At 32.0% G+C, this 25,423-nt stretch overlaps 4 protein-coding genes across 7 annotated transcripts in view; 1 reads left to right on the forward strand and 3 right to left on the reverse strand.

The window, feature by feature from the left end:
- LOC106684074 (uncharacterized) overlaps positions 1-4,401 on the reverse strand; it is a 41,774-nt gene extending 37,373 nt beyond the window's left edge. Inside the window, exons 1-4 of one of the 4 annotated variants that reach the window (XR_010844261.1) lie at positions 1,797-1,960; positions 1,609-1,733; positions 462-837; positions 61-330 (exon numbers count right to left, since the gene is read on the reverse strand). Coding sequence is in view for 3 of the 4 variants with exons in the window: in XM_014425929.3 (XP_014281415.1) it covers positions 61-330; positions 462-837; positions 1,609-1,694 (732 nt within the window). In the remaining variant the exon portion in view is untranslated. Of the gene's footprint in view, positions 1-60; positions 331-461; positions 838-1,608; positions 1,734-1,796; positions 1,961-4,333 lie in introns of those variants that run through there. The other 3 variants (XM_014425929.3, XM_014425927.2, XM_014425926.2) reach the window with 3 other exon arrangements.
- Positions 4,402-12,907: 8,506 nt separating this feature from the next.
- LOC106684066 (uncharacterized) lies at positions 12,908-15,620 on the reverse strand. Its single transcript, XM_014425914.2, has 4 exons — positions 15,465-15,620; positions 14,733-14,800; positions 14,165-14,438; positions 12,908-13,137 (listed from the first exon to the last, which is right to left on the reverse strand). Exons 1-4 carry the CDS (start codon positions 15,565-15,567, stop codon positions 12,950-12,952), a joined length of 633 nt encoding a protein of 210 aa, XP_014281400.1. The 5' UTR covers positions 15,568-15,620; the 3' UTR covers positions 12,908-12,949.
- A 6,257-nt stretch (positions 15,621-21,877) lies between these two features.
- Positions 21,878-25,423, forward strand: part of iav (transient receptor potential cation channel subfamily V iav) — a 42,228-nt gene continuing 38,682 nt past the window's right edge. The window contains exon 1 of the mRNA XM_067050489.1: positions 21,878-22,038. The gene's annotated coding sequence lies outside the window, so the exon portion shown is untranslated. The remainder of the gene's footprint in view (positions 22,039-25,423) is intronic.
- Positions 23,611-25,423, reverse strand: part of LOC136796531 (mucin-2-like) — a 6,493-nt gene continuing 4,680 nt past the window's right edge. Inside the window, exon 3 of the mRNA XM_067050499.1 lies at positions 23,611-25,392. Within this exon, the coding sequence (XP_066906600.1) occupies positions 23,611-25,392 (1,782 nt within the window). The remainder of the gene's footprint in view (positions 25,393-25,423) is intronic.

Raw genomic sequence — 25,423 nt, forward strand, 5'->3', positions numbered from 1 at the left:
TTTCCTCTTCAAAATTATAACAAAGCAAAATCTTACTCTGAAATTTTAATTTGCACTTACACAACTCAAATCTTTTGACAGCGTGTAATCATTACCAACCAAACTCGCAAATAGTGGCAGTTCACTAGATTTAAGCATGAGATCTACCAGGACCTCCCTTTTTTCATAAACATAAAAACTCATTTTATAGAGATCCATTCTTATAGTAGTGAATACTTTTACGGTATCATAAATTATAAAGTCAGTATCTGCAGCAAGTATACCCATGCAGTCATTCTCTCGTCCAAATGAAGCCAATTCACGGTCACATTCAGCAACAGTTATTTTAATCTAAAATAAATCAAGAAGAGGTTTTAATTGTATTTTTAATTCATATTATCAATTTTAAACACAAGGATATGTCTTTCCATCAAAATAGAAAAAAAAAAACTATGATCATAAGAATTGTCTAAAAATCTTACCTCGCACTTTTTTTGTTTTAATACAAATATTGTGACAGCCCAAATGTTTTTTGGTAAAACAAAGCAACTTCCATTTGTATAAAAATTATCTAAATTTATGCCATATTTAATTTTATCAAAAAAACGATGCACTTCATTGATCATTTGTCTTTTTCTGCAAATCCATCTATCAACATTAAACATAACATTGGCACCATCCATAAAAAAAATTAGATCTATGCCTTCTCTTTGAAAAGATTCTATAAAACACTCCAAATGTTCCATATATTCTTTTAATTGTCCACCATAAGTCCATGAAATTTGATGATAACTATATAAGGAATACATTAAATTTATTCCATCAACAGCTATAACAGGAGATCGATTTTTATCTCTTCTAAAACAAGAAAATGGGAAAATGAGGAAAAGTTATTAATAATATATAACATCAAGATCAAAACAGTACCAATTAAAATTAAAAAAAGGCCTGCAGTGGATCCCCTCCTCTCCTTCCCCTCCTCTTTCCAGGGAAAGAAGAGAAAGACCAAGAGTTACATGGCATAAACCAGTAGAAAAGGACTTGTGCATTCAGGAAAATTTGGTAAGAAGCAGAATGGATCACAAATGAAAGAGAAGAATGGAATCCACTAGTAAATGCCCAATGCTCAACTAAGTCAAAAGAGATATTAAAAATATATTAAATACACTAATCATTGAATCATAATAAATACTTAGTAATTGTCTACTGCAACATAAAATTAGGCAGCGGACCTCTAGACTATTATTATACACAGGCTAGATTATTAATTATTAAATATAGAATATATGAAATTGTGAATATACTGTTGGAAATGAAAAAAAACAGAACGAATATTTTTAGAGACACATTTTGTTTTGCTAAATGTTTTGTAAATAATATGTACTTGGTAAAAAACTTATTATCTTATCACAGTAATCTAAGAAAAAATATTTTGTCAGTAAAAACTATAGCAGAGATAAAAAGTTAATCACTGTGATTGATATACATACCAAAGTAACAAACTTAGCAAGGTAAAAAATTAAATACACAATAGTGTGTACAGATAACGGCTTTGTGTTCATTTCAAAATCAAAAAAATGTTAAATATCTTCAACATAAAACATGACCTAATGAAAATTTTAATTTTACCTGTATTGATCAGCTTCTTCTGAAATATTAACTTTCCGCAATGCACCTATATACTTTAAAAAACTATATAACTTCGCAACACCCATATTTTGAACTTGTCACATCTGCAGGTATCTGTTAACATACTTCAAATTTACGTTATTTAAATATATTTATATTATTTAGATTTATATCCTCAATAAACTTACCATAAAATTTTTAATATAGAACTAATCGTTAGCTTAATAAATTGAAAAAAAAAACATCAATAATTGGTAAGAAGGATCGTAACATAAACCACACTGTCGAGTTGTTGTCTTATGAGTCATCTCTCTTGTGTAAAATTGTGCAATTGTAGATAAATATGGATAAATATTGTTGACCAGTTTATCAATCCTTCATCATTAATGGATTGAAGTGGAAAAAGTAATACCAATTTTTTCAATATTAATTTCTCGTTTTTATCTAAGTTGTGGAGTTCGTAAATAAATAATAAAGACATTTGTTTATTAATAGTATTGTGTCAGATATTTTAATCCATTTATAGATATTAGGACTAAATTTTAGGACGTTTTTGTAAAGGTACTTTTTCAACATCATGCTATAAGTTTCTTCCCCCCATACCTTAAAATGTATTGCGAATGTGAGTATTGTCCTAAATATATATAAAATAACTTTGGCATTGCTCCTCTGTAATATTCTAAACTCCTACGAAAATACTATAGGTACACCTTCATCTATTTATAATGCTTGTTTGTTTTTGTTAAAGCTTGTCAAACAATTTTTAAAATAACAAAACAGTGAAACTTACTAGGGGAGTTAATTGCGAGGTATTTATTTATCGTTTGACGAGATGAAACTTCCAAATTACCAATAATTTTATTTTATATTACTTTTTAGAACTTTTTTGGACTAGCCATACGGAAATGCTTTTATTTTTTTAGCATAAAAACACCAAAGCCAGTTAAAAAACGAATCGGTGATCAATTACATTGATTGTCAAAAGTATTCGACAATGGCTTGGACTTTCAGATTTACTAATTTTTTTTATTAATTTATCATTTTTTACGAATTGTTGGCCATTTGTTAGTACTAGGAGGACACTACTCCATAAAAAGAACAACATTCATAGAAAATAATTGTAATCTACACGTATTCAAAATTACCGTAGAAAAATATCCAAAATGTAGGTGTCATAAGTATTCGGAAATCGTAATTTCTTATTGTTCACTTGTATCAGCTGTTAATACTTCCACATAGCTTCATAAAATTTTATTTCCTTAACATTTCTTCATCTGTAAGGAAATGATATTCAAACGGAAGGAAGAAGTTTTTAAACCGGGACTTAAAAGTATAAAATCGAATATTGGAAAACGAGTTTATCTTCGGGGGAAAAAAAATGGAAATCTTTAAAAAAGTAATCAATTCGGAAACATTTCGAGTGAATTTTGAAGGACTTTTGAACGCACAATTTGTGTTCCTCGCATTCCTAGGAAAGAATGTTATCGCCGAAGAGTAACCTGAAAAAAATCCTTCCATCGATCAAGTCAATTAGAGAAAAAAAGATTCGTTAACATCCTTCGGTGCCCCAATTGAATGAGGGGGTGTCGCACGCGAACGCCTCTTTCTTATAATATTACAAAAAATAAAAAATAAAATAGCAAATATACAGTGCATCCTGCATTTACTTTGCTCTGTTCTTTCTTCTTTTCCTAAACATTCAATCACTCCAAGGTTGTGCCACAATTTTTTTAGTTTGACGAGAGCGCCACGAAACTATTTCAGCCCAAGAAGGGTGTGATTCTGATCAGAGAATCATCGTCAATAGAAAACCAATCACAGTATTTGAATAGAAAAGTATGGGTGGAACAGTTAAACATGGAGGAGTGTCAGTGATTTGGGGCTGTTCATTGATTGATATGCATTTAACAATAATTGGATAAATATGAACTGGATTTTTTTCCTCATTTTCCAGTGTTTCCTCAAAATATGATTCATCTGGTTTGACTGTTGAAAGTCATCGAAAAATGGTCCAAGACCACTTTTTATATCGCGAAAAATTAAAAAAAGAAGAACATATTTATATATACTTGATATTGGTTTCATTTTTAGTAATTACCGAAGTAAACACGAATTGTTAAATCTGACATTAAACTGTTTCAGCTACACGCCACAAGGCGTTCATTTTATTTTATTTTTTAACCTAAAATGTTCGCTCAATTTCATTCAGTGCTCAATATCTGTAAAGCTACTAATTGTACGAAATGAATTATTCCATATTTTTTAAAATGGAGTAAATTTGGTAAAATTTAAATCCTAATAGACCTCTTTTACGTTCAATCATTCCCTCGATCTGTATTCAAGTAAAACTCAACTAGTGTTTGCTATTTATTCCAAGCTCACTCTATGAATACAGAACAATATTCATAATTTCAATATGAAAAACACATTGTAACTGATAAACCGGATTAATGTTATCATTTAAAAGAGTTACTGGAACAAAAGTAACTTTTACTGAGTGTACGAAAGGAAATAAAAACTGTGAACAGCTAACAAAAATCCGGTCAAAATGTTAAATTTTGTCCTCTCTTTCCCTCTCTCTTGTAATAAGTTTTTGTAACAACTTCTTTGACTGTAAGGTAGTACACCTAATATTCCCAAGAGTTTAGGAACCAAAATAGATATTATTAATAACTTTAAAGTTTAAAAGGTTTTAGCTCATAGTTATAAATATTACTATACTTACCTTCCAAATGAAATATAGAAGTGTCACCTAGACGTTTCAAATAAATAACTTCCTCGATCATCAGTCATGACCCGCGTTCTACAATTTCATCAGGCTGTATTTACTAACTGAGCCCTCCTACGAGCTTTGAGCTACTCCAGGTAAGACAAATAGGATACCATTGTGGCTCAATCAGCAGAAGTTTTATCAACGCTGGATGTGGTCCTATTGATGAGTCACAAAATCTGCTTTCACTAAAACATTGTGTAATTTTCTGAAGCTAATGTTTCCGAAGAGTTCCATCAGAACTTTTTATCCCGATATATTTTTCTAAAAATTCCTTTAAGGCCAGATTACTTATTTTATGGACGGGAGTATTCACGTTTGGGAGAGTCTTTCATAAATTGATTCATAAAATAAACTTACATGAACTCTCGAATGAAGCAGATGTCAAAGACTGTTTCACCCCCAGAATTTCCGCCTTATTATTTTTGTGTTCGATTATTCATGTATGTTGAGATTGAATATCTTGAAGATCTGAGATTTTTTTTTACAATATTATATAATGATTCGGGATCATGTTTAATATGTGTCTAAGATACTTTATTTTAAGAATCTCCTATGAAATCTAATAGAACAACTAAGGTGATATTAAAATTTGAAAAAAAAATACAGGAGTGGAGGAGCAATTGTTTTTTGAACTGAAATCAAACTTAGTTAAACCAGAGAAAATCAAAGGAACTCGGAATTGCATTGAAATTGGTAGCTTTCACAAACAATACAGGTTTATTTTAGGCTTTCCGCAAAATAATGGAGAACTATCATTTATGAATTGGTTATTATGATTCTAATTTTTTTTTTGTTTAGTCAACTCATTTAATCGATTTCGGTTCTTTCTTGACTACTGAATTATTGCTTATTCCTACCAAGTAATAAAGTAATTGTTTATACCTAAAGATTTCACTAGGATTGCAACTACTTTGAAATATTAATACATAAGCAAGTAAAAGTTTTGGTTTCACTATTTTCAATAATGAACCCTTTTGATTGTCCAAGAAAAAAGTTCAACCCTTCCCTCCCAAAATTAGATATTCGCGTTGGGTTTTTGGGATTTTAGAATTTTTTTTTACATTTTACTGGCAATTTAATTTTTAACGATTAAATGGCAATTCTCTTTATTCTCTTTGTTTTGGATGTACAGTAACATCCACAACAAAGAGAATTGCCATTTATAATTTAAGTTTCGTAGACATTTAGTTTTTTGTGATAATGTGATCAACAAGCAGTATCTAGTCTAAAGAATAAGATTAAGATAAAACGGTTCCTATGATAACCTGCAAAGAATATTTACGATTATATTCAGAATTTTACTATCTATAATTAAGTTTTTTGGGCCTTACATTTAATTCGTGGAAGGAAGTTTGGTGACCAATCCAGAAATGTTTTGTTATCCTTTTGAATTTATAGTTTTACAGGTCCCAGTATTGGAAAAGTTTTTTAATTAAATAACTTTCTATTTTTGTCGCAGTCTCTCTATTTCTTAGGACCCACGAATACACTCGGTGAATTGTTTCTTCTTATGTTGCTCTAACACTTAGCGTTTAGCTTTAAAAATCTCAAACTCCTGAACTACATTTGTTAAAAGCCTACACGAACGTATTGAAAGATTTATAAGTTCAAATTTATGATATATAAGTTACGATATATTTCTAAATAGAAATTTATTAATTTTACAGAAATGAATTCTACTTCTAATAATTTCTCCGTCATTGTTTCATTAAATTAATGATTATTTAAACAAGCGCCATATTTATTAAATATTAAAATAGAAGAAACAGAAACAACTCTTGGTTACAAAAGTCTTGTTTTTGTATTACAATGAGATGTTTATTGATACACTCTAGGCCATATGAATGCTGCTGTTTCTAGTTATATAAACAATACACAATTATTTGCGGATAGAAGATGTTTATCATTGAAATAAAGCATTACCTTCTTGTCCAGACCAATTCCTGTGAATTGGAAAGATAAACTATTTCACAGGAATAACAGATGAAGAATAAACACTTCTAAGTACAAAACATTAAGAAAAACATGTTCTTAAGATTTTCCTTATTCAATGTTCTTTTTCATTTGTCTTATTAATATTCATTTTAAATTTAAATTATATAGCCTAGATCTATATCAGCTGAATATAAGATTTTTTACAGTATATAGCAATCTAGATTGGGTACGATATTCTATCTTTTGAAAACCCAGGAAATAGAAGACTCATAAAGCAAGCTTGTTCGGAAAAGGTAACCCGCTATTAAAATTATGAAGAGAATAATATTTAAATTCATGTCCTTAGAATTGGTTTCGTACAATACGTGGTTTTTGCGCAATTGTCAAATAAAAATTTGATATTTTACAATAGGTTAAATATGTTTTTAGTGGCTTACATTATGTTTTTGGGATGCTAAATACGAATCTGAAGTTTTTCAACAAAATATTTTTTGAGAAATATAAGAAATCATTAATGAAAAAAAACTACTGAAATCAGTTTTATTTTTGCCTATAAATTTGTAAGTAAACTCTAAAGATAAGGTAATCCTGTATATTCCTACATAAAGATGAGACAATTTCCTCAAGTCCTTTTTAATTTATTTTTTCGGTTTCAAATACCGGGGAATATTTTTTTTTATACCAAAAACATTTTTTTTAAGCTTAAATTGTGACATGTAAAACAAAAAAAGTTTTGATTTTATTTTAAATTGAATGCATTCCAAAGATAGTGTCGTATCGGATTTACTTTTTCTACTGGTGTCCTACATCCTGTTTCTAAGATAGTGTATCGGATTTACTTTTTCTATTGGTGTCCTACATCCTGTTCCTAAGCTAGTAGGATCTTCATGAAGTAACCCCGAACGACGGTATGATCTATGAAGAAAGTCGGACAAAATAAAAACATTTATCTAAAATTTTACCAGCTGGCCACGAACTTCACCAGGGTTCAGGCTTTCTTTTATTCTAAATATTTTAAATTATTAGAATGGGGTTTCTGTAAGTTTCCATCCATAAAAAAATGCCTCATAATTTTGGAAAATCCTTGAATTAAAATAAAAAATCATGTTAGATTTTAAGATCAACAGAAAAACCTGTATACAAAAGTGCCGCTCTGTACATACTGATCACGTCTACACAGTGCAACTCAAACCATTAGTAAAATATTCATAACATTAATGGTTTATAGTTTTAGTAATCCTGAAATGCATGTAAAAGATGCGTGAATTTCAGATTAATGTTTTATAATGTACAATGTAGTACAAATCGTCACGTACAAATTGAAAATATATCATCTCCCTGTTCTACTATTTCTTGGGTTATGATCTAATTTGCCCTTAAAACCCCTTTGTTATATCATTTCAAAATAGATTCAAGAATATTAATATGAACTTTGAATATTCGTGTTGAGTACTCCAAAAAAAAATAAAGTAAACCACTAAAATCGAATCTTCTCACTTCAATCGTTTTTCAGTACCAATTAACCTACTGTCCATTTGCACTTGACCTGTTGAGCGCGCGAAAAACACTCATTGCAAAAAAATTATAGAAACGCAAATTGTAGGTAATTTCCTTGTTTTTATTTTAATCTAGCATTATCTTTTGTGTAAAAGCTCACTTTGAAAGTTGTAAACCGAAAAGATGTGTTTTCATTTTATTTATTTTTTATGATTTATAATATTTTCTGATTCTAAATCTAGTTGGACAACTTCTGATTCGTTTTTAGTACCCTAAATAGCGAAGGAAGTCACTGATTACAGTTACACCAGAACTTTCCTGCCAAACTTTTATTTGACAGGATTAAAATCCTCAGCGAAAGGCTGAATGTGAGTGTAAAGAACAAGTATTATCAAAATGAAAGCATATCTCAGCACCTGCTGTGACTTTCAAATGCATAGTTAGTAGCTAGAACTGGGTGTTTGGCTCCTACAAAACATTAGTGAAAAATTGTTTGTTTGTTCTTCCACTCCCTGGAAATGGGAATTTTTTGGACAACTTGAGGAGGAAATCCAAGAGTTGTAATCTGGTAGGATTACAGTTCTGAAAACTGTATTTAGAAAAGTTCAGAGTTTAAGATTTGTTTGGCTAATGTTGAACTACCAAAATCTTGAGAGCTTAAAATTAACGTAGTAAGAGAGCATTATTCTGCTTCTACATGTGGCATACTTATACTCAATGCTAAATGCAATAAATAACAAAGAAGTTCTTATAGGCATTATTCAATGCATCAATGACACAGTGATTTTGATTCATAGACTGGTGAGCACCTTGATTTATTATTGTAATTTTGTAAATAATATTGAGCCTTTTGTGATAAAAATTTTTATTTATAAGTTTAATTTGTTCTCAAACATTGACAATTGTATTTTTAAAAAAGAAAAAGATGTAATAATAATTGTCAACTTTACAATAGCTGATTTCAATTTCTTACCAAAATTAAAAAAAAAAAAAAAAATGGAATTTGTTTTACAGTTGAATTTCATAAAAATTATAGCTAATAGTTATGGATAATATGAAAATTACAATTTGTTGTTATTTTATTACTAAACAAAAGTATTAAGTTTTAAAATATAAAAAATAATTAAATAAATTGAAGGAATTCCATTATAGCTGAACAAGAATTTAAATGACACACAATAGAGGATTATTGATACAACCAACTGTGAGCGCTATGGAGATCATTTTGTTTTCATTGTTCCAATAAGGTAATACATTTTGCTATCATATACTAGTTTTATTATTTTTATGCTTATATTTTAGCATTAAAATTTAAGAAAAGACTTATCATGCTGTGTCATAAGTAAAAAAATCATATTTTTTCTCAGATAGGTATGTCTTTATTCGGGTGATGGAAAACATAATAGAAAATAGTTGATGAGTTTTAAAGTACTGGTTTATAATGTTTATAAGTATATAAATATTGTATTCTATTATCTTATATGTATATATAAATCTATTTCTCTACATATAGTATGCATTACCCCTTTTAACAAGTTTATGGCCATTTTTATGAAAAGTTTTTTTAAATATAAATATTTCCGTTATGCGAATAACTTGTAGTTTCATTTAATAAATAAATAAAGTGAGAAACAATTAATACTATTTATGATTAACATCTTATTGAAATATTAAGATCAGACCTTCACCATAAGATTATCCTAACCTAATGTAAAGTTGGATACTTTCTTTATGTTTCAGAGATTCAACTGAACTTTCTATTGTTCAGAAAGAAACATTCAGATTTAAAAGTAGGTGATCAAGTATAATATAAATATGAATCCTTCTGTTGATATTCCTAACTTTAAATATGGAAGTGATATCAAGGAGCTAGGAAGCTTAGTTTTTATTTTGTTTTTGTCTCCTGAATCAAAAAAGCTGACCAGATTGGACGGTAAACTAATACCGAACTGTCCTATCCACACTGAGATATCCTATATTTGCTAGGTCATTACTAAAGTCCTTGTGCATTGATTCATTACTGATATTAAAGGCTCTATTTTCATTTTGATATAAACAGTGCATATGACATTGCTTACTTTAACTTACCTTTTATTCAATTATTTACCCACCACTTTTATACATTTCATTGAAAATGCCATAGTAATGGTCATTCTTGGTCTTCTGAGGCACTACTATAAAAAAGAACAAAATGCAAAGGCAGCAACTGTGGAAATTTATGTGATGAAATGTACAAGTGCATTGTGACATTGTAGCATTTTGTTCTAGGAAGTTCATTCTGGTAACATATGTTTTGCATTTTGTGTAATTTTACATTTTAAGCTGGTTCCAGTTGGTTGTTACCACTGAGTTTTATTATGAACAAATCGAAAGAGTATATTGAGTTTTATAAAAAAAGTAGCCTACTCAGGTAAATTAGTAAATAAAGTTATATTTAAGCAAGACAATAAACATTCCTGCCCATCGGTCATGCTTTGTAACAGGTGTTAGTATACTACTCCCCCTTGTAATTATGACTATGCTTCTGGTCAGTATAATATATTTGAAAGGGAATGCATTTAATTAATTAATCTTCCAAAATAAGGATTTCAAATTCGTAGGAGTTTTTCATCTCAAAAAGCAAGGACTGGTATTACCTCAAAATTCAACTTCTGACAAAAAGATGAATCAAAGAAATTGAAAATGATGGTTTATTTTGTAAATTTTAAGTTAAATGTGTAGAATGTGGACTGAAATTTTGATAAAACATATTTTATGTATTATGTATTATGTTTTTAAAAGGACCTAATATATATGGCAATTGTAGAATTCTTGTAGATCCAATACAAGTGACCATTAATGTTCTTTGTACCCTAGCACTGAGCCAAATTCAGGTTTTCTTCTTTTCTTTTCCAACATGTAATAGATGAAACTATTAAATGATAAAATTATGATATTTTTGTTGTAAAAAGAAACCAAGATTTATAATTTATATGTCATTCCATTGAACCATTACAATGCAAATATTTCTGTTCTATATTTATAAACATCTGATAGATATACCAAAATTTAGACAAGAGGATTGTGTTAGTTTTGGCCTCATCTATTTGTGTTTTGATGGTGCTCGCTGATGGGAGGGAAATTTCTGGTTAGTTAGCCATTATTATGATTATTATTATTTGTCATTGTTTATATGTGTATTTTATTTATGTAATTGTATATATAAGTGGGCATTCTTGATTGAAGCAAATTTATATTACTTAATTATTATTACTATCTAAATAATGTTGTTAGTATAGCATTACTATCCTGAAATGGGCATCATCTGGGGCAGTGGTGCTTCATCAGTAAATGCTGGTACTGTACTTGACCGTGTAATCTCACAAGCGTCAAATAAGGATGAGTGCCTTCTTTATAAGTTGGCTAACTACAAGAAAGGAGGAGAACTGATAGATGCATACAATGCTGGGGGCCAGAGTGAGGTTGAGAAATTGATAAGGGAACAGTTCGGCCAGCTGATGTACAATGAAGGAAAGGGCGCTCTGATCAACAGGGCTGAGTATCTACGATGGAAATTCAGAGACATGCAACAAGTAAGTAAGTTTTACTGTTTGTACTGTCTGTGAGTTTATTAATATTGCTTTTATAATTCGTTGTAACAGTATTAACCGTCACATTCTCATACTCTCTTTTCTTGGTTTAAAAGAACTTTTATAAGTGTAATTACAAAGAGTTTAGATTCTGAATGATGATAATTTTACCAACTTTTACTTTCTAACTTTTATATTTTAGACAAAAAAAATGGAATGCAAAATGATAGTTATCACCAAGGACTTTGTTTTAACAATTTTTGGGGGAAGGTAATTACAATGTAAAATTTTCCAATAATATGGACTGGATTTTCCAATTTACCAGGATGGAGATCTAAGAAAGGTGATCTTGACCCTCTTTCCCAAAACGTTTTAGAAAATTAACCTCTCTAACTAGGGTTATTATCTCTTTGTTTCACTACAGTTTACACAGTTGGAGTAGATTCTCAAATAAAAAAGAAGTAACTTCTATGAGGACTAATGTAAGTTAGTACCAACTAGAGAATATGACATAAACAAACTGTGTTTTCACACTCCTTAAAATAATTTTAAAAAATATGGAGAGACATCAAATGGAGGGAAAAAAAGTATTTTTGATACATCATATTAGATAATGGAGTGTAAAAATGAAAATACTTCATCAAACTGAAATAAAAACTGAAGAATATTACAAGCATGAGGAATTTCCCAGATCATCTGTGATGAAATGAAAATAATATAATGAAGGAATGTTCTAATAATGGAAGCATTTTTTTCACTAATACTCACATAATTAGTACTCTACTACTGTTTTAATTTTACTACCGTATAATGATAACACAACCAAAATGTCTTCTAGGAAGTTATGATTGGAATTAGTGGTTAGAGAAATTTAGGTGTCCTGGGTGAAAGGATATTGTGAGAGTCCCTTGGTTAGGGCCGGTACTGCTGGAGGGTTTGAGAGGAACCTCTCAAGAGGAAGTGGAAATCCAAGGACCCACTAAAACTCTAAATTCATCTGTAACGTACAAGTTATTTATTTTATTTAATTATCCTATACTGTGGTACTCTCTCAGGGTGCAGAGCCCTGGATAATTAACTCCCCTTGCCCACCCTTGTCATTGGTAAGTATAAATTATGTACTAAAGTTGAAATATTATTTGTGATCATCTCTTTCATGATATAATGATATAATGATACCCCTTATAATCGATATTTCATATATTACTACCTTATTGTGCCATTAAACTTGTTAAATATTATTATTAAATATTTTTTAACTGCTTTTATTTATTTTTTTAAATTGTGTAGTATTTGGAAGTTATATAAATTTTAATGAGGAACCAAGAAATTCTAAAAGTAGATTATAAAAAATTTGGCAATCTAACCACCCTCTTGATTAAATATTTATGGATGGAATTTAAAATATTGACTTGCTTTAGAATGTTAAACCAATCTCTCAGATAAAATAGTCAAGAACCCATGAAAGCTTTGTCTACTGCAAAATATATAATACAGAATAATTTGAAAATAATTACTAATTAGATAAAGTATCAATAAGAATCTATTTATTCTTTTACATTATGTTTTAATGAACAAGATGGTGGAAAGGTGTATGATCAACTAATTTGTGACTTAGATATGTAGAGTTGAATTGGGAGGAAGAGGAAGAATTGTAATAGGAAAGTCTGTTGGTTCTGTAGGCAATTGGATTCACATGAAGTCTTTCAGACTTTCTTTTCACTGGGACGAAGACAGGACCAATCTCGTCAAAACCTGTGAACAAATAATTAAAGATTTGCAATTTTAAAAGTATATATATGTGACACTAGGTTGTAAAACATGGTATCTGGCTTCTATTGTGAACAGCAGTTTTTGGCTGAACCGGGTTCTTTAGGGCAGATTTCAAAGATTTTTGATTTATTAAACCTTAGGAGTTATTATTCAATCATAGTTAATCTGTATTAATAAAAAAAAGGAAATTATGGTGAATCGTGGATATCATTTCTTCTTTTTAAAGTAAAACTTCTTTAGCACCGACAAAGGAATGACAGAATGTCTTGAAGATGTAGTTATAAATAGAAGCATAACACAGCAGACTTAAACAATTTAAAAAAAAGTATAAGACTATTAAATAATCAATTAATTAATTGTCTATTCTGTAAACTGTAGTAATCCACTTTATCAGGAACTATAAGATACACTTTCAATTAAATTATAATGATTTGGTTATTCTTAGAGTAAGGCTCATAAGTATACCTTGCCTTAGCTAATGTGAGGCCCTTTGTGGACCTTACATTATAACTGCATGTTTATAATGTGTGAGGTGAAAAAAAATCAGCTATTTTGTTTCTTCAAATTTCAAATCGCTATGAACTATGCAAAATATCTTAAAACAGTAAAAATAAATTCTAAATCAGTTCGAGTTATTGTCTGATTCTGTCTTCCACTTTCAAAGTATTTAATAGATTCCTCACATAGTGATTATTACCATCTCTAAACAATGGGTGTATCCACCATTTTTTATATAAATATTTTTTTCATTCGTAATTTAGAATTAGAACAAAGTCAGCACTGAATGAGAAGTAATTTCTCAAACATTTTTTGCTTGGAACTGGGACAAATATAAATCTTGCTGTGAGCACAGAGTCTTGTCTGAACTGAGTCTTTCCTGATTCCCAACAAGGAATAGGGACATGATTAGATTCTGAATTTATCATGAGTTATCTCAAAGAATCCCAGTGCATACTAGGCTTTCAAGAAGGACTTGAACAATTATAATTCAATGCTTTTGGTGCACTACCTTGGAATCCTTGTTGAAGGGTAGTGCCAATCCTGACCTCGGATAGAGATAGATGTCCGGATTCTGTGCCCAAGTTGACATAGGTCGTATGTCCGTCAATGAGGTCAGTGGCCGGTAGGAAGAATGTGTCACTGCCGGGCACCAGGTTGATCTCCGTGCCGAGGTAGAGGTAATCGGACACACGGCCATAGTGGTCGTCCAGCGGCACGACTTCCAGTCCGTTGGAGAGCTGGAACACACTCAGGTGGTGGTGTTCATCGCTCACGTAGTGCACCTGTAAAAACATTATCTTATCAGGCTATAAAATAATCAATGATGTTAGTTGCTGAGTTAACGACGAGAACTGTCGGTAATTGTTTTTATATTTAAGGCAATACAATAAATGCTTGTTTATGTTCAAATTTATCTTGGGAACCACGTGAGGAGCAATGAATGTGGAAGGGTGTGGAACTGCAACGACTTCAGGGTGTGGAATTGCTATGAACTCTGGATGACCTGGTAAATTTAATTTCAGAGGTTTTGGTTTGGGTAAAGCCACTGTCGGGGTATGAGGTACATTAAGGACTACCTTTGCCGAAGAACTACTCTGCTGGCTTTTTGTTTGGAAAGTTGAAGAATGCTCCTTCAAGTTGATACCTGAAAGCATCGTAAAATAATGACTTCACTATTTAGAAAAGAAGATGGTATTGTTATTTTTTATAAATACCTTAGTTATTTAAAGTATATTTTATCTAAACTACTAAACTCCTGTATTCTAAAATTGATACTTTGGCTTTAGATCTGAACTAAATGACCGTGAGAAGAAAGTCAATAATTATATTTTAGATTAATGGAGGATGGAAATTTAAAAAAAAAACTTCGATAGAGTTAAATTCTGGTAAAATATATTTTGTACTAATTATGCCGCTTCTGCTAATTCAACTATTTTATTAAAATATAAAGTTTATCACCTCACTTCAGATGGTGAAGGTCATACATAGTCTTGTTGGAAGTTCTTGAAAATGATGCCTCCTCAGTGTCCGAAAATGTTCAACTTGTTAATTATGGAAAATAAGCTAAAATGAATACATGCTGTTTATTAAACTTTTCTCAACAGCCTTTATTATTTAGAAATTCGTAAAATTTCTAAATAAACTCTAATAAAGGTGAATAATCGCTGCATCCCCGCCCCTAATTTTAATTTTAAACCATTAGCAAACACTCTACCCTTGATTGTTGAGAAAGCAAAAGCGTCAGTCACAGTTCTCAAAGGCTGGATAAAAAAATTAAATAAAAAAAATGAATACTCAATTACTACTACCAGGTAATCCAGTTATACTATCGTCATCGCCGGAAGTAGTAATACGGTATGCCAGGGCAACTTGTCCCAGAGCTAGGGACAAGAAAAAGCAGAGAACCTTCATTGTGCCATCTGAATCAGTATCCGCTCTCCCTAGGTCTTAAATATACTTTAGCCTCTTTGTCGACAAACACTTGTATTAATAAAGAGGAATAAGTCCGTCAACTGTTCATCCCGACAAATATTTGTTTGATCTCTGTACAAATATTCCATTTGATTCAGCGTATTGGCATCTGTGCCTCTCGTGTAATTTTTAATAATCCAACCATTTAACAATTTATTGCGACCATATCTCATGTAAGTAGTTTCAAAAGTATATCCTTGTACAATTAAAAATAATCAGTAATTATGAATTTAGCATTTTATTTTATTTTGCGGACACTACAGCTTATGACATAATTCATCGATTATGAATTAAAAACATTATTGTTTCAAGTTAAACCTATGTAATTAATATCAACTAATCATACTAATCAATAATGTACAAAAAATACTTTCATGGGCGTACCCAGCGGGGGTAGGAGAGGACAGCTGCCCTACCCAGAAGTAAAAAAAAAATATTAATTTAATCAAAATTAAATTTTTTTTTCATGCAAATATTAATTGTAATAACTAATAAAACACTGCGACAATTGTTTAAAATTTTGGTTTCATCGGCCTTTTTCGTACTGAAATGTCACAACCTGATTGGCTATGGCTCGCCCCCTCCTAGTTTTGATCCTAGGTACGCCCTTGCATGCTTCAACTGTATAGCAGCTTTCAAACTCCTTATTATTTGAAGGATCAGTGCAAAAACAGGTGTCGCCATTTTTTTGGAATTGAGTTTATTGATGCCAATAGATTCTGAATCAAAATTTAAATTTTTTCTGGTGGTTAGTATTCGAATAATTATAATCTATCTATAATATAATGTAATAGTCCTTGTTTACATCGGGACCTGCTCGTGCTATACTGCAGGTGTCCCCAGTGTAATTTTTCGATTATAATTAAATGTGTGGAAAAGAGGGGCTGAAGATTGTGGGACACTTTCTGCTCATAACAACATGGATGTATTTTCCTTTATTTATAAAGGTGTTAATCCCTGGAGGGGCAATTATGGTTAATGTGTTAGTAAATTAATCGAATATTATCTATAATAATAAAAAAACACAGCATTGTAGTCTCATATATTATATAATATGGATATTATGTGCTTATCTGGTGGCTGTTGGAAGTTTCGCTGTCGCGGTCACTTCCGCGTCCTATGGTCGCTTCCCTCGTCGAGATGTACGGTGGGCGAAACGGTAAAGACCGTGTATCTTCGCCTGGGATCTGAAAAGACGTCTTTCCTCTTCAAGGGCTGGCCAGCGTGTCCTGGACCCTGGCGTGATGGTAGGGGTAGGCCAGGTCCTAGCATGCAGAGTGCATAGGCTGGGGCGACATTGCAGTCGCAGCGTCTTCGAGGCCTTCCGGTGTCCGCGGCGAGGGGGGGGGCATCAGGAAATGAGACCCCCGACCCCGACTTTTTATAAATTCAAAAAACAACGGCAAAAATCGGATTACTTAAATCCGACAGTCCTAAAGTCCCTGAAGGAATAAATATTTTCTCCGAACTTTCATTTGTAGATATTTGAAGATTAATATTATTAAAATTACCATTCAAAAAGACCTGAGCTCTAGCTGGAGGTCTCGATTTGAAACTCGTTAAATTTACCATAAAGTAGTTTGTGATGATTATTTTCCTAAGAATAGTAGTTTTCACATTTGTTGAAATATGTTCAAAATTTTTATCCACTCGTTATTTGGTAAGAAATACTGGTGTTTGGAAAACTTATTTCGAAAAATATCCAATGTAATACGTTCGATTGGGGCTCAAATATCATAAAATTTATCTACTCTAAAAAGAAACTTTACTTTTTATTGTACACTACTCAAGAAATTGAAGATTAGATCAAAGATTGGCGAAAATTTTAGGGTTTTTTTCTGGAATCGAATGGAACTCGGGGGTTTTAACCTAAAATAGTTCAATATTTAGTTTTCAAGAACCTACGCTGTTTCTGCTGTAACAGTAACTGTTTCTGTTATAAACGCTGTTCAGTTTAGGTACAAATTTGAAAAAAAAAATTAAGAGAAAATACGCGTTAGCTGTGGAAAATTATTGTCTTCTCTAATAAATGTAATTTTGACATGAGTGCACTGAAGCAAATATAATGTCAAGGTGGCTGGGTTTAATTAAATAGTTCTGACTCGAATTGAAGATGTGAGGTAATGTATACCAGAAGGCCTCGATAATATACGTTCAGTAGGTTAGGTGATGAATTAGCAGGGTGAGTTTTACGGGAACTAGCCGTAAATCCTCCCGAGATGGAAACTTCACACTGTGGGGAGCCAGCCTATCGGTGGTGAAGGGGATAATAAGTACTACAGGAACTAGCTGTTGGTCCGTGCAGGAAGGAAACTTCGTTCCGTTGGGAACCAGCCTTTCGGTTGTAAAGAAATTGCAAGTCCTACAGAATCTAGCTGTAGGTCCTTACAAATGGGATAAAAGATATAGAATAGAAGAGAGATCCTAGAAGGTAGGTAGTAGCGTATTAAAAGTCCAATGTATGTTTATCAAAATAGCACTAGAACGTACTGAGTAGTAGATACTGTGGAGTAGATCCTGTGTAGTAGGTACTGTGGAGTAGATCCTGTGTAGTAGATACTCATTGCCTCCTAAGGTGAATTCCATGAAAGGGAATTCGCACTGAGGTTTTTGTTATTTTCTAACCTCTTTATTTATTTCATATATATACAATTACATAATATATAATACATGATATATATACATTTTATTATAATACATCTTGTTTTGCCGTATGGGATTTAACAGTTGCAAGGTCGGCTGAAGGCGGATTTACGTTGGTTGTATATTAGCCGGGGCTAACAAAGAATGGGGAGGGACCATTCCGGCTGGTGGTCAAGCACTGAGTTCAGTCAATTTGTGCTTAGTCAATTCGCTGAGCTATTAAATACCATCGAGAGATGCTACGTGTAAGACGTTAGCTTGTAGTGGATCAGAAGATTCTATTGTGTGAAATTAAAGTATATCAAAGAAATAGTACAAATATTAATAATACAAATATACGGCGTTTGCATGATGACAGTAGTAGTTCACATATTAGCTGATAAGTTGCGTCATGGCGGTTTTGGCAGCTGTAATAAGTAGTTAAGAGTATAGACCAGCTGATAGCAGTGTCGCTATAATAAAAAAAAAAAAAAAACGGAAACTTTTTGGGTGTAAGCGTTTTACTTATGAATATAAGAAACTCAATTACAAAATCTTTTTTGTTATTTAATTTTTTATTGACATTTACTCATAAAAAAAAAACTTCCTGTAATTTGATTCAAGTTCATAATGAAGATACATCGTGTAGAGCAACTACCCACTGTTAGCACTCTAATAACATTTCAATATTAGGAGGTCTCGAGGCTATCTTCCTTTTAGTTGCCTTTGAGGATTGTCACGAATGCAAGAGGGAGTAAGGTTATAAATTAGTGGATTTTGCAGTTTATAATGGAAGGATTACTATCTGGTTAAGGCTAGATAGGACACCGAGCCAGGCTGTCGAGAAAGACCGGGATTTACGCCCTCGCCGAGTCGGACTTTCCCTGGTTGATGAAAGAAGAGAATTATCCCTTCTTCAGGGAGTTCATTTACGGGTGGAAGGAGGTGGTGGGCCCCACTCATTTCACGATGGGAAGGGCTTGACCGCCCAACATCGGCGAGCCACCAGAAGATGAGGAAGCTGACCCAGACTAAGACCAGGAGGGCTGGATCAGCCTGGTAACTGCAGGAGGCATCCTGACGGATGCAGTGGACAAGGTACAGCTACATCAGTAAGGAGCTAAACCTAGCGCTGGGTTGCACCACAGTAAAAAAAAAATAATTAAATAAATAATAATAAAAAAAAAAGAATTGGTTATATTTGGGAGCAGTGGCATGCGCGAACCCCAGCGCATTACCCCACTGCTCCCGCGCCCCGTATGCCAGAAATGGCAAGGGAGGGGGATAAAAAAAAAGAAAAAAAAAAGCTAGATCGGTCACGTATGAAAAATTAAGGTATTTATAAATGACTTTATTTGTAACAAAGTATGAAGCATTGGATTTTGGATTTTAAGGATTAGATATGAGAGGAATTTGAAGGTTTAACAAAAAAGTAAAGTCTTCATTATTAATAGGTTCCTGTTTATAAACAAAAATGCAATGCAACACACCTGGCACTAGTCACACTCCGGTAACATTACGTTTCCTTTCAAAATTTAAAATGAAATAATCCTATATATAAATCTTGTTATACACTAAAATTTGTCCTATTTACTCTTTTAAATTTTACTAAGCTACATAATCTAGTCACTTATAATATATCAGTGGTTATTGCCTATACAATTAAAAATATGCGGCAATCATTTAGAAAAATCTGGCGTTTTAGGCTTAAGCTCCGTTAGGAATGGAGAACGTTTTACTATAATGCCTTAGAAGTAGGAATACGAGTAGGGAGGTGGTTTTACGGAGTAAAAATCCCACACAAGGATATACACTAGTCTGAGGCTTTCCATCTCTAAGAAAAGAAAATACAGACACAGACACGTGTGCGTTCACACTCACACTTGATTATTTGGAAACAAGTGCATTTACACAGAAAACTGTGCTTCTAAATTATTCAAAATCTCAATAATCCCTTAATTTTATATTATTGTGCCTGTTCAATTAACTCGATTTTAAATTTTAATTAAAAATGCTAGAAGAACATTATCTCGTTGATTTGCTTCATATTTTAACCTTCCACTAGTATTTTTTTCATAAACAAAAATACAATAGTTTTCAAGTTATATGTAGTGAATCCAAGATTCTATAGTTTAGGGTAAAAGATAACACAGATCATGAAGTTATGACAATATTTATTGAACACGGAACGGAACAATACAAGAGACTATTTCGTATATGCAATTTGTAAGGTTATACATGAAACGTGGTCGAGACAGTGTTGCCACAGATCCACAAATAAATTATCCAACATATTGAATGTTTTTGGGATACAATCTCCCTCATTGCTGCAAGTAATTTGCCTCATTATTGTTGGGCAAGTCACATTTAAGATACAATTGATACATGATAAAGTTTAGTTAATGACAATGATAGTGAGACAAATTAGATAATGACTGAACACAATAATTCTGAAATGCTCAAGGTACAAATATTATGCTTTGTGGCCTGAATGCAAACAAAAATCATCAAACATCATCATCATACCTTATTTGGCTTCAACTGTAAATAATATTAAGTAGTTAAGAAAATAATATTGATTTTTTTTTCTATTTCCGTTTTTTAATTTTCAGCAAATAGTTATTCATTGCGAAGTACAAATATCCTTTTTGACTTTTAAACTATAACTTTTACAATAATTTAAAATATTGAAAAGGCGGCCTTCCGAAGTCCGTTGAATTGCTGTTATGTTGAGAAGATAGATTAAAATTTTATCAACTTTTGTAACATAATCGTATTTAATATTTTACTATAAGTACTATTTTAATAAAAAATAGAAGTCGATAATAAGTATTAAGGAAAAATATATAAAGAAAATCTTAATCAAAAACTCAAAACCGTTGTGCTACAACCGATGTTTACATCTAATATCGAGGCATTTGAATGGACTAAGGAAATATGAACACTTTTGCCATTAATTTAGTTAAGTGTCTTTCTGTTCTCATTTTCTGGAAAACTGCCCTAAGATAATAGTTAATAATGTTGTATAATTTAAAATAAAATTCTTATATCTATTTAATATTTAATCTTTTCATTCGAACCTTGTAATCATCAAAGCTATAATTTAGATCTGAGAATAATAAGAACAATTAATTTTCCTTTTATTTATTTTATTAAACCTGGAATATTACAATATGCATATACATACAAATGCATATATATTTATATTGATAATATAAATATAATATCATAATATAATATAAATAATATATTGATAATATTATATATATATATATGCATATATTAACCATGATGGGAGGCTATTTTTTAGTTCTGTGAGACTGTCATGAAAAGTCACCTCCTCAGACAGTTTTTGAACCAGGACTGCTGCAGTTACGGTGATTTAGTGACACCTAAAATTCCTTGGCTACTGAGGTACTATAGTTATAAACCTGATGGAGTTATGTGCCATATGATGTTGCTAGGCCCCTCTTGATTTGGTGTCACGTTACGATTGTTCAATGTGAAGTGGTAATAGTTTAAAGGCCCTCTGTCTTTACTGTTTGAACCGGAATACACCGTATGAGAAATGTCATCGTATGTGTTTTGTTTTTTTTCAAAATTATGGTGTTCTACTTCAATGGACGGTGATTAACACTAGATGTGGGGATAAAGTGCAGTTCCATTTCTTCAGCACGTCCTGGATAAGAGAGTTGTAATAGGTGTCATCCTAAAACCTCTGGGGAAGGTGAGACGGAAAGGAAATATCGGACAACCTTATGTTCTGCCAGGAGTGCACCCAAGGACTAAGTAGGGTTTGAAGCAAATTTTATTTTGTTTTTATTTTATATTTACTTTTATAATCTTTTTGGATAATAATGTAAATATAGTTATTAAGGTTAAGTCAACCGATAAGTTTTAATTGTTTTATTAATTTATAAGAATTCTTTTTTTTCCCCTTTTTATTCTGTGTACATATTTCTTCTTATTATTAAACTTTTGTAAATATAGTTTTGCTGTTCTTTCTCTGCTTTCAATTTGTTAATTTACATAAAACATAATTTTTTGTTGTTGTTCAAGGAATATTACGATATTTAACAAGTGGGTAGGTAACACCCCTAGGATTTCTGTTATCTACATGTAAAGGTATTCGCCAGTGGTCATAATTCAACAATTGTTTATATAGGGGTATGTTTTAGTTATATTGTGGGCATAATGCTTCGCGGTTTTCGTTATTTCCAAGAAAAAATAACGTATCGCCTAAGGAGTAATTTATTCTTTATTGTTTCGTCTTTTCTTTTCTTTTGCGATTATATATATTTTTCCCCCTTTAACTCATCCCCTTCTCCGCTGAGCGTGGGCAACTATAAACGATAACCGTATAACTATAACTAAGGATAAGTCAAAATTTGCGGTTATATTGGCCATGGGACTGTTAGAGGGTTGGGAGGCATGGAATCTCCCTAGAGGAAGGTGGGGTCTGGGGGACCTCCTAAAACTATAAATTTGTTTGTAATTTATAACTTGTTTATTCATATAATTGTTTGAAATGATGCAAACATAAAATTCGAATGACAATATTAATTTCTTTATAATTATGAAATTCACAACCATATCATTCTTCTTTCTTGATCAGTTTAGTTCATATCAGGACCCTCTTTAAGTATAATTCAACTTATTAAAATAAAACTTAATAAATAATAATGAAACTAAAATATCAGTTAATCTTATAAGTAATCTTGTTCTATGGCCAACTATATTAAACTATAATTTGGTAATTCCTTGGTTGCTTATTGGCAGCTGTAGGTTTGACCTAAAGTCGCCTCCTGTAGGTTAAAGCACCTAAAACTGGAGGAGTGCTTGATCATTTGTTGGTGCCAAATAGGTTTAGGTTCTGCAGCCATCTAAGGGTTGGACAAACAGTAGCTACTGCATTATCTATTTTGGCTGTCTTAAGTGGGAGGATAAATATTTATAAATATAGCAATGACACAAGAAGTACTATAAGCATTGGCAGCAAGTAATTGAAAACCTAATTTCTACCGTACTAAAGCTGAACATCAACACATTAAGCCAAACAATTTATGGATGGCACAATGAAAAGTAAATTGTAACTTGTGCATACATGATTTTACTTAATTTTTATTTACACCAGAAACTATTTCTTCAGTTTTATTTTTTTTTTATATATTTCAGCAGATTCTGAATTATTTTTCTCTCAATCATAATCATCAATAATACAAAAAATAATTTTTATTCATTGAATAATTATTTAATAAACATGAGATCGGTAAGTACCCAAGGATGTTAATGAAATAGGGAAAAGTAATTTTTTATATAAAAAACTTAATCTCAAATATTTATTGTATTTTACACAATATTTTACTTTTTATAATAAAAAACCTCTTCAACTATTTCATAAGCAGGATGAACATCTACAGCATAGCGAAGGCTGTGAGCATATGGATCTATTACCAGGCGGTTGTTTGACTCAAAGTGGATGGGAACAATGTACTCTCCTGTCTCATCATAGCCAATGAATCCCGTCGAATGTTGGCCGTCATTATAATCAGATTCAACGAGTGGTAAATGGCCTCCAGTTGTTTTCAGATGTAAATTATGAGAATGGCCTGTATCATCTCTTATCGGGTATAAGTACTCAATTCTCCCGAATCTATCTGTTGAACTAGTGAACTTCATGTCACCTTCCTGGTTTCCCATTGTTAAATATTCTATTTTCCCTGCAGCGTTGCTTAAAGGTATTCCCCAGATTGTCTTACCGGCCCTCTTCTCCAATGCAATCATATCCAGAGACTCATGCTCATCCATTTGTAAGTGAATGTTATCAGTTATTCCTGTACTAAATGCTTCCATATCAAGAACCTTTTTTTTTTTTTCTGGTGAAGGAGAATATCTATTCTTGGACAAACCACTTCTGGCTTTACGCGCATTAATAGTTGGTGATGTTGGATTGGGAAGCACTCGTGATTTTCTTACACCAGATATCTTTGGAACAGGGGAAATATTTCTCAGAAACGAATTAAATGGTTTTGAATTAATATTGTATGTCCCCTGGGGAATTTTGGGTGCTGGCTCAACTCCCCAGCTCTTGGAGTTTTTAAGTGCTGGAAATTTCATTGCAGAGTATGTTGGAGATGCAACCACTAGATGTGGGCGATTTTCTATTATCATTGGAACCTTCCGAAGACTTCCTGTTATCAATGATACTTTTGGAGCTGGAATGATATTGCTAACAACCATAGGGACATTAGGTGTATGGGCAATATAAAAAGATTTAGACACCTTAGGAATTGGCTGTACATGCCTTATTATAGCAGGGGTACTGGAAATGTAATTTGTATTGTAGAGATTGTAATTTGGAGGTGACTTGCCATAAGGAAAACCTGTTGATACTAAACGTTCTACTCTCTCAGGAACATTGAAAATATTTCCAGTATCATATATTGCTGAAGTAGGGATACCTGCGTACTGTACTCTTGATGGCTTGAGAGTCTTGATTTTTGGTCTTCTTAGTTTAGGGAATGGTCCGATCGATACTTGTGCAGGAGAAATAATTGGCCAGTTTCCGTATTTCATTGGTGTTCTGGAAAGATAAGGACTATTTTTAGTTGATAATGCTGGGACAAATGGTCGATTTCCCACAGATTTTGGAAAATTATCTTCGGCATAATCGATTTCCGTATCATGGTCAATTAAGTTGTCTGGAATAAATTGATGTGGATTGTGAAACATTTTCTGTGGCGGTTGAACAGCCTGATTTTTAGGTCTTCTCAATTTTGGGACTCTCATCACTGATGGTTGTGAAGTTAAAATTGATGGCTGGTTTCCTGGTATACCTGGCGATCTTCCAACTCCTGAGGTTTTATCCGATTGGGGCAAATTGAAAAAACTTTCAGTATCATCCTTTACATCGGGGTCATATCTTTCTGGATTTATGTTCTCACTGTAATTGATAATATTCTGGAATGATGGAACAGTTTTACTTTTTGGTGTCCTAAATTTTGGAAATCTGGCCGGAGATGTTTGAGGAGGAGAGAAAAACGGCCAGTTTCCGAATGTCGTAGGTGGTTTGGTTACACCTCGAAGGTTATCTGTTGTAGCAGGTCCTTTTGGAACAGAAGGGAGTTTTCCTCCTGTCTTCGGCTTTTTGAAAATGTTTTCAGCACTATCATGA

The sequence above is a fragment of the Halyomorpha halys genome, unplaced genomic scaffold (genome assembly GCF_000696795.3).
Source record: "Halyomorpha halys isolate HHAL.00 unplaced genomic scaffold, Hhal_1.1 Scaffold541.1, whole genome shotgun sequence".
Classification (NCBI taxonomy): Eukaryota; Metazoa; Arthropoda; class Insecta; order Hemiptera; family Pentatomidae; genus Halyomorpha; species Halyomorpha halys.

Bases quoted from the DNA above. Each gene is read 5' to 3' on its own strand.
- LOC106684066 (XM_014425914.2), bottom strand. From the start codon at position 15,567: ATGAAGGTTCTCTGCTTTTTCTTGTCCCTAGCTCTGGGACAAGTTGCC. The intron at 14,439-14,732 runs GTAGTCCTTAAT...ATGTTTTTACAG, and splicing joins AGAGTAGTTCTTCGGCAAAG to GTGCACTACGTGAGCGATGA. The intron at 13,138-14,164 runs GTAGTGCACCAA...ATTTGTTCACAG, and splicing joins CCTTCAACAAGGATTCCAAG to GTTTTGACGAGATTGGTCCT.